Consider the following 8,700-nt stretch of genomic DNA (forward strand, 5'->3'; position numbering starts at 1 on the left):
TCTTTTTATTTTCATTGAAAGTTTTGTCTAATCTAAACTACGAGAAGCGGAATTCGAAGTTGGGGCAGAGGGATAGAGCACACATCTAGATAAGAGAACAACCAGGAGTAACTTCTAATTACAGTGTGAAAAAGCACAGAATAATCCACTCCAACAAATATTTTGTGTATTTACAATATAAATACAATAATCTTTTTTCCTTTCACAATATACATTAATAAGAAGAAAGAGGGGAAAAAAGAATCATAGAAGGATGGTTCAGTCCTAAATCCAGGTCCTGCTCGATAACCCGCTACTGCACGCGCAAGCACATTACTTCCACACCACTACATGTACATGAATAAGAAACGACGCGTATTTAAACAAATGGCTCTTCCCTCATTTGTCTGCTGTTTGAGTCGATAAGATACTGAAGACATTCTTATTTAGTTTCTTTTCTACCATTGGATCGGAACCAACAAAGTCAATGTTCATTTCTGAGTGTTTTTTTCTTCAGTTTTAATGCTCTCAGCAGTTGCCGCTGATTTTTCTTCGACAGCTGAGTAAGACAATCTCCGAGCCTTTGTAGTTGGCTTCCCATTTGATGAAGGAGGTTTAACTACAACCGAAGCTTTTGGCGTTGGTGAATTTATGTTCTTACCAACTGGGCTTGTTTGCTTACTCTGCACTTTCCTTGGACTAGGTGACTGCACACGGCTTTCCCAAGGGCGAGCAGCAATCCAGCGCTCCTTCCAGCTCCATCCCCAATTAGCTTTACCGAGTTCATAATTACCCAAGCTTTGGCTTTGACTACAGTTGGCCCTCCACTACAAATCATGGAATATGTTTTCAATTTCAATTGATTCAAGGTCAAATTTACGGGTTCTACTTCCATGCTACGTAGAATTAAATGCTACGAGAACAAATAAAGTACAAATGTGAGAAAATAGTCTACCTGATGAGAAAATGCATATGCCATAGCCCGCTCACGCTTAACTGCTGCTTCTTCTCTTTGATATATCCTTGCAAGAATTTCATCCATTGTTTCAGAACCACCACACCACTCCGCCTGTCACCGAGTAAGAAAATTAATCAATGTTATTATGAAAACAAGCATGTGTAGTCACGAGGGTCCAAGGCTGATGAGGTGATGATTCTGTAGCACGAGCGCACCAAAATTGTAAAGAAACTTGCAGAATCCTATATAAATAAGTTTTAAGTCTGGCAAGCTCACAGATGTGGTAGCTGCTGGTCTCACCTCTATGTCATGAAGTTTTGCCTCAAGTTTTTGTTGACTCTCTATTTTCTTCTGCTTGATCCGTCCTTCTGTTACCATACAGAGTCGGCGGGCTTTAACCTCAGCCTGTATTTTGCTCCATGAATGAAGATAGCTCAATGTAGTTGTAGTTTGTTTTGCAACAGGATAAGCTTGGGTCATTATTTGCAATCTTACAATCCCTTTCAAACTCCGTAAAGATTTTCTAGCCTGCAATGGGTGAAAGAAAATCTTAGGAACACCAAAACCAGCGTAACAAGACGTGCTCCTTCATGCATAAATGTCTACAATGCTCCTCATCTATCACGAAACGGCAAGTATATTTAGAACAGTTTGAGTTTTCATTTGAATCAGAAAAGGAAAAAGCTGCTATGTAATAACGTCATTCAACTTTATTACCAAATCCTCATTGCTCATCAAGATTCAAACTAAACATCATTCACTGAATAAGAAGAATGCAAAACCAGAGATGTAAAACAAAATTCCACAGGATCACCGGGTAAAGAACGCAAACAGCGTTGAAATTTTATATTTTGGAGACTTTAGTGCACACATACATACCACATATGCACGGAAAGCAGTCTGAATCCGAATTGCAGCTATATCCTCAATTGGCAATCCAAGATTTTTACCATTCGCAAAAGTAGACTTTTTCAATTTTATGGAGTTTGATTTTCCATGAGCTGAAGATACCTGTCAGAAAATGTAATGAGGGGTGAGGAATGACAATTTCATACCAATATCAGTCTTGGAATGTTACATACAAATAACTCGCCTTTAGTACTAGTAGCAACCTACCGTTAAATCATAAACCACGCATTCACTAACATGACTAGGTTTGGTGTAAAAATCTCTGTTCATGAAGTAAAATGGTAATGTAACTCATGTATGTTACGACTGCAGCATGGATTTGTGATGCCTTCCAGTATTTATAAGATAAGCTAATTGCAGGATAGCTACGGCATAAATTAGAATTCTAAACCTCCATACACCTCATTTAAGATTTCCAAATTCCTAACCCGATTTCCTAACTTGATTTCAATTGCTGGTCACTTCACTGCTTCAAATTCATTTCGTTAACAAAAGCTAAACAATGTAAAACAATTTGGAGGCTCTATACCTTCAACTGTTTTGAACTGTCGTCCTTTGATTTCTTTGTGCCGAAACATACCTTAAACCAACACCCGGAACCCATACCTGATGGTGAAACTCTGTATCCAATTTAACATAATCCTGCCAGTTAAATAAAATCACCATCAACATTAAGCAACGAACAAGGAATTAACTTTTAAGCATTCAAAAATGGCTCTCTGTTTTTTCCTTCTGAAATCAATCCAACAGTTAAAGATTAAGCTACATTATCCAGTAACACACAGATAAAAATCACAATAAGCTAACTGTTGACCAAACTATATAATCCTCACAGTACAGCCTATTCAGCCTCATTTATTCTTCTGCACTCTGCTTCGTCCCTCGGTTCTCCTTCGATGTTTATTCAATCCGAAGGCTAGAACAAGAGGGAGGAGTGCAAGACGAGAAAAAGGAAGTGCGAAAATCACTTCTTCGAAGAAAACCAGTTGAAGTCAAACATTGTAAACTGACTTCCATACCAATCTGCATTCTATAAAAAAACCCTTGTGCATTTAGCAACCAGATCCCACCCATATCTCCCAAATGCACAAAAGGGTTATCTCCAAATCATGTTGTCAACTCAAAAACTAAGACAAACAATGAAAAACCAAAGAAGACAGCATATGGGTAAGTCTCACATACCAGAGAAGCAGCTTGAAAACTCCAAGAAATCAGTTTTGTTTTGAGAAATGGTTGCTCAAGATTTTGGAGGAAAAAGTCCGTGTGGGGGCAGCAGTTGTAAAGGCAGCAGAAAGGAAGAAGCAAAACCCCTGAGAAAGGTGGGGGAGATAGAGAGAGAGAGAATAAAAGGTGGGTGTGGTGGAATGTAGATTGCCATGGCCCCATCACCACCCTTTTTTCTCACCAAAAAACAAAACTTATAATTTAAAAATTAAATTAAAAATCTTGCAAAATACAAAATTACAAATCTTTTTCATATAATATCAAAATTGAATCTATTATTTTTGCCTTACTTTATTTTCTCACACCTCAATCACAGCACAGGCTCAACCAACGCTAATACAACTCAACGTGTGGGGGTGGTGGTGGTTTGGAGGATTGAGACTTCAACAAAAGCAGGCTACAGCGATTGCAGAACAAACCAACATTGGCAATTTGGCATTATCTGATCGAGATGTGCTGCCTTTTCTGTTGATCTGAAATTCGTCATCAAGCTTCAATCTTTACTAAAATAAGATACCAAATAATAATAATACTCCAAAATATCCAACGCATATTATATAATACACGTTGGTTAGGAAGTCAAGTTGGTTGTAGCTTCAATCTTAAAAAGTGTATATTGGTGATTTGGTGAATATATTGCAAAGAAGTCAAATGAGCATTCGTCCATGCACTTGAGATCCTGTGTTCGAATCTCTCTTCTCTTACTTTAGATGAATTTAATGTAGATTTTTCTAGAATGCTGCTATTCACACACCCAATTTTGTTTTTAATTCATTTGATCCGACGACCAAAAATTTAGAGAGATGTGTAAAAAGTAACATGCGTGTGTTGGTAGCACTACCCTTCTTCTATTGCTTGTAAAAAAAATAAAAAATAAAAAATTTACCTATTGAGGTTGTGGTGAATTTCTCATGGATTTCCAACTAAAGCTGGAGATTGGATGTGAAGTTGGAAAGTTTGGTAGGAGATGTGAACTTTTTTTTTCCCGGTGATTTCAGTAAGGTTGGAGAGAAACAAATGTAGATCCACATGCTTCTACAACCCCTTTTGTGGCTTAGCACTCTTCTAGTGTGTTAAACAAGTTTATGATCAAACTATAACTGAATTCATTTATCTTTTTATCGACAACAATTGTGTATAAAATTTGAATTTAGGATCTCTTTGTTTCAAATAAAGACTGAAAAAAGCTTAGACCAAATGGTCGTTTGCAATTACATACAACTATTAATCATCGTCAACCTCTTCTTAAAACTACAAAATGTTGATTGATTTAATCTTAATTAAACTTTTTTGTGAACTTAAATAAATTACCTTTCAAAAACATGAGATTGAAATTGAAGTATTTGAATTCCAAATCCTTTTAAAGTTTTACTCCAAATCACAAGCAAATGTACCCAAGCGATTAAAAAAATAATTAGGCAATAATGCTTGCTGTTGGGCTTTTGGCCTCTCTGCGTTTGTTGCTTTTTAAGTTTAGGCCTCTCTGTGTTTGTTGGTATCCTTCAATTTGTTGTTTTTGAATTTAATGAGTATTAGTTTAGCTGCATTCACCATTTTATAAACAACAATAATTAAGGTTTATTTCATTAAGTGAAGTCGGACGTATGAATTTTGGATCACAACTGCTAAACAAGCTCTAAAGCACTCATCTAACTATTTATCATCTCGAATATTAAGAAGTCTCAAAACAATTCTCATGACCAAACAACAGCTTGAATCCTTTTGTGTCATATATGAAGCGGTGATTAGTCTGTTGGAACGCTCCGATTGAGGTCATACCATGAGGATTATCGTCAGGAATCATTGCAAAGCAAAACTCGATGTTTCCAGCTTCATTCTTCACCATATAGAAAGCATTCAACGCATCCAAATTCAGATCGGCATTGTTGTCGAAATGGAAGGTGATCCATGGAAACCCCGTAAAAGCTTGCCGGTTCGCCACCTCGTGGCACGGCTCCAAAGGCTTAAAATCGCTAGGGATCCTCCTCACGGTCGCTTCACCCATCACCGAGAACGCTGCTTCTAAACCTGCTACTAATACATCGTAAGCAGGCCTTATAAGGATCGTGAACGGCGCGCCTGAGTGAATCATAGTTCTCCCTGTTCCGTCGGGTCGAACCATGAAAACCTCCGGCGGAATGTTAAGCCTTCCCCCCATGATGCTAATTGCTAGTAAGTTCAGGTAGTATATTGGGGCGTTGTTGAATCTCCCAAGGCGGTCACACTTAGGTCGGGTTTTTCCTCTATGTCTCCACTGCACCAAATTTTAGGAACGAACTGGTGGGGCCTGCTTGTTGTTCGCGTCTCAGGCTGTACGAGAACCGAACGTCGCCTTGGCTGGGGGAGCCTGGGCTGCAAACGAGCGCGGACCAAAACCAATGAAAATGAAAAATAACTTTAAAATAATTTGAAAACTTCGAGTTTTAATGGTAAGAACAAAATAAATGGTAAAATGAATAGTAACATGATTGATTTTTTACTGTAAAAATGTGGTTTTTCATTAAAGTAAACAGTACTATGAGCTTTTCGTTAAAGTTCCTAAAAAAAATTGAGGAAAAACATTTAATTTGTCAAAAAAAAAAAAAAAACAGAGGCTTATTGAATTGGGCCAGTCAATCTAGTTATTTTTTTTCTTTACCCAGTATTTATTTTGTTTTGATTGAAACCCTAATTTTTGCATTTATTTCTTTTTTAGTTGTATGATTATTACTTATTACCATTGGATAAGTATAATCACTACACAAGATTTTGTAATTTAAAAACATTCAACTGTGATGAATGGGGTAGAGCATCACCATCATTCATTTTCTCAATTATCAATTAAAGATTAGGTTTTTAATAAAGAAATCACTTGGGTATGTTATATATTGAGAGGTTACATATCTCCACATGATATATATGTGCGTGAGTTTACTGCTACTGCTAGGTCATGTATAATAGCGCTAAGCTATGCATGAAATAAAAGGGGGATATGATCACATTTATTTGCTTTCATTGTTTAAAATAGATAGCACATATATTGTCCGGCCGATTAAGAACTTGCAAAGCAATTCTCTGGACCAAAGTACAGTTTGAACTCTTTGGTGTCATATATGAAGCGGTAGTTTGTCTGTTGGAATGCTCCAATCGAGGTCGGCATAATAGGATTGCTTTCAGGAAGCATAGCCAAGCAGAACTTAAGATTTCCAGAAGCACCCGTCCCAGTAAGAAAAGCAGCCTCATGATCCACATGCATGTTAGCATTATTCTGGAGATTAAAAGTGATTATAGGGAAGCCCAAAAACGCTTCTGGCCTCAGCACCTCATAGCAAAGCTCAAAAGGTCCATACTCCCCAGCTGGGAGCCTTCGCAAAGTGCCTTCACCAGAAGCTGCAAAAACAGCTTCCAAAGCACTTACCAAAACATCGTGTGCATGTCTTGAGATTCGAGTGAATGTAGATCCTGAGTCGATCATGCTTCCTCCAGTCCCATCGTCTCGGATAGCAAACTCTTCCGGTGGTATGGGAAGCATGTGTCCATTCACACTTATACCTAGTAAATTTATGTAGTAGTATGCTATTGTGTTGAATCTCCTCAATCCTGTCACGCTTAGGTCAGGTCTTTGTTGTATGTCTGCTCCAAATTTTAGGTATGAGGTGATGGGCCCTACAATTCTTTCTCTTCTGAGGCAGTATGAGAAACGCCCGTTGCTTTGACCTAGAGGGTCTAATTGGCTGACAAACGTCCGGGGGCCAAATCCAAGACCTAGCACGCCGGATATCTGATTAGTATCGCCTGCGAAGGATACCTGAAATTAAGAATGAAAAATCAGTACCAATATCCAATTAATAAAAACAGGTTTAGGTTATAGATAAACACTCATCAATATAAATTAATTAAACAGTTTAGTTGACATTATGGTATAAGTCCAAATTTAATTACAAGCTATTATTTCCAAAAGAAGTAATCTTGTAACTAAAGCAATTTGGTCGTTCAGTACTGTCACATGACAAAAGAACTCATATAGCTTTTTTTGCAAACCAAACATAAGAAACTCGATCTTGGAGTAATTGTCTCTAAGAGGGAACAATTTGTCTATATTTTCTATATCTTTGTACAAATACCAAATAAATTGACCAAATTGTCAAGAGATTATGGACCAAATATACAATAAATTATTTATTGACAAGATACCAAAAGAATTTATCAATACCTGGTTGCTGTCAATGGCGCAACCAAAAACCAAACCTTGAATGGACTCCCTACCAGGGCCTGTGCTGCTGTCGAAACTGAAAGTTTCAGATGAAAGATAGCCAGCTACAAAGCTACGGTCAGCGTAGGTTCTCTCAAACGAACAGAAGTCTCCAATACAGAAGCCCTGACAAAGCGGGTGCGCATTACAAGGTAGATGCTGATAAGAAGTTGATCTGCTACTCGGAAATGGTTCATCTACCACCGCGAAACAGCGGTGCTGCTCACATTCTTCGCATTGCAGCCAAGTGAGATCGCTTGCAGTGTCCACTACAAGGTTGTACACTTTGAATTGCGGAGACGATGTTGGGATTGTGCCGATCCCAATTTTGACGCTGTAGAGAGCCACACCCATGTTAAGGTTCATGAGCATTCGGACAGTTTCAGGACTATACGAAAATGTTTGATTGTTTGCAGCTGCTAGGGTTGTCATGTTTTTAAGGTATTGAGCACGAGCGATGGACTGGTTAGTCAGGGCTTGGATTCTCTGTTTGTGGGTGAGGTTTGGTTGGTAGAATGGTGACTGTGGGTCGTTTCTATGGATGAGCTCAATGGTCAAGCCACCAGGTTTTGCAGTGATTATGTGACATTGTACTAGTAGTGCTAACAAGGATGATAGTAGGAACAGGAAAACAGGGGTCTTGGTTTCTGCCATGTACTAAAAGTATTAGAGAAAATGAGTCTGAAAGGATAGAGAGACTTACAAAGTATTGACGCCTTTTATAACGGAAGGTTGTTTGAATAGGCAGGAAATAATTAATTCACTCATTAAATTCAAGTTGTCTTTTACTTGATTTTTCTTTTATTACAAACTCCATCCTCATTAATTTCATCAGAGTATGCATTCATTTCCATTGGTTTGGGCTCACTTTCGATGATAATAATTGTTGTTATATATTTGTTTTTTTTTTAACCAGTGATATTATCTACATTAAGAAAAATGGATGGGTTTAGCATCACAATAAGGGAAGGTTGTTTGAATAGGCAGGAAATAATTAATTCACTAATTAAATTCAAGTTGTCTCTTACTTGATTTTTCCTTTATTACAAACTCCATCCTCATTAATTTCATCAGAGTATGCATTCATTAGTTACCGTGGAAGGAATCGAACTCTTGACCTTGCTTAATTCTGACTAATTTTTTACTGTATGTATATATTGTTAATGAGTAAACTAGATTAATTGAATGATCAAATCAAAATAGATTTTTTCGTTTTTTGGAAAACCTCGACGTCTATGGTACGAGGGAAATTAAAAAGTTACACCTAGGCAGGAGGATAAAAGTCTTACCTCTCATAAAGCAAGAAAAACAAAATAGATTAATTTCAGCGAATTCTTTGTTACAATATCAAATTAATAAGAATACCTAGAGTAAATATCATGGTAACTGTAATGGAATC

At 37.4% G+C, this 8,700-nt stretch overlaps 3 protein-coding genes across 4 annotated transcripts; all 3 read right to left on the reverse strand.

Annotated features, from left to right (window-relative positions):
* Positions 1 to 90: 90 nt before the first annotated feature.
* Positions 91 to 3,224, reverse strand: LOC103408863 (protein IQ-DOMAIN 9). 2 transcript variants are annotated; one of them, XM_008347682.4, is made up of 6 exons: positions 3,029 to 3,224; positions 2,376 to 2,488; positions 1,817 to 1,948; positions 1,238 to 1,465; positions 935 to 1,048; positions 91 to 806 (listed from the first exon to the last, which is right to left on the reverse strand). In XM_008347682.4, exons 2-6 carry the CDS (start codon positions 2,448 to 2,450, stop codon positions 471 to 473), a joined length of 885 nt encoding a protein of 294 aa, XP_008345904.2. In that variant the 5' UTR covers positions 2,451 to 2,488; positions 3,029 to 3,224; the 3' UTR covers positions 91 to 470. The 2 variants fall into 2 exon arrangements, with proteins under 2 accessions (XP_008345904.2, XP_017180610.2); XM_017325121.3 differs by lacking the exon at positions 3,029 to 3,224 and adding an exon at positions 2,680 to 2,886.
* A 1,518-nt stretch (positions 3,225 to 4,742) lies between these two features.
* LOC103435095 (aspartyl protease family protein 2-like) lies at positions 4,743 to 5,228 on the reverse strand. The gene has a single exon (XM_008373486.2). It carries the CDS (start codon positions 5,226 to 5,228, stop codon positions 4,743 to 4,745), a length of 486 nt encoding a protein of 161 aa, XP_008371708.2.
* An 873-nt stretch (positions 5,229 to 6,101) lies between these two features.
* On the reverse strand, positions 6,102 to 7,733 carry LOC103435094 (aspartic proteinase nepenthesin-2-like). The gene is made up of 2 exons (XM_008373485.3): positions 7,263 to 7,733; positions 6,102 to 6,857 (listed from the first exon to the last, which is right to left on the reverse strand). Exons 1-2 carry the CDS (start codon positions 7,731 to 7,733, stop codon positions 6,102 to 6,104), a joined length of 1,227 nt encoding a protein of 408 aa, XP_008371707.2.
* Positions 7,734 to 8,700: the final 967 nt, after the last annotated feature.

The sequence above is a fragment of the Malus domestica genome, chromosome 05 (genome assembly GCF_042453785.1).
Source record: "Malus domestica chromosome 05, GDT2T_hap1".
Lineage (NCBI taxonomy): Eukaryota > Viridiplantae > Streptophyta > Magnoliopsida > Rosales > Rosaceae > Malus > Malus domestica.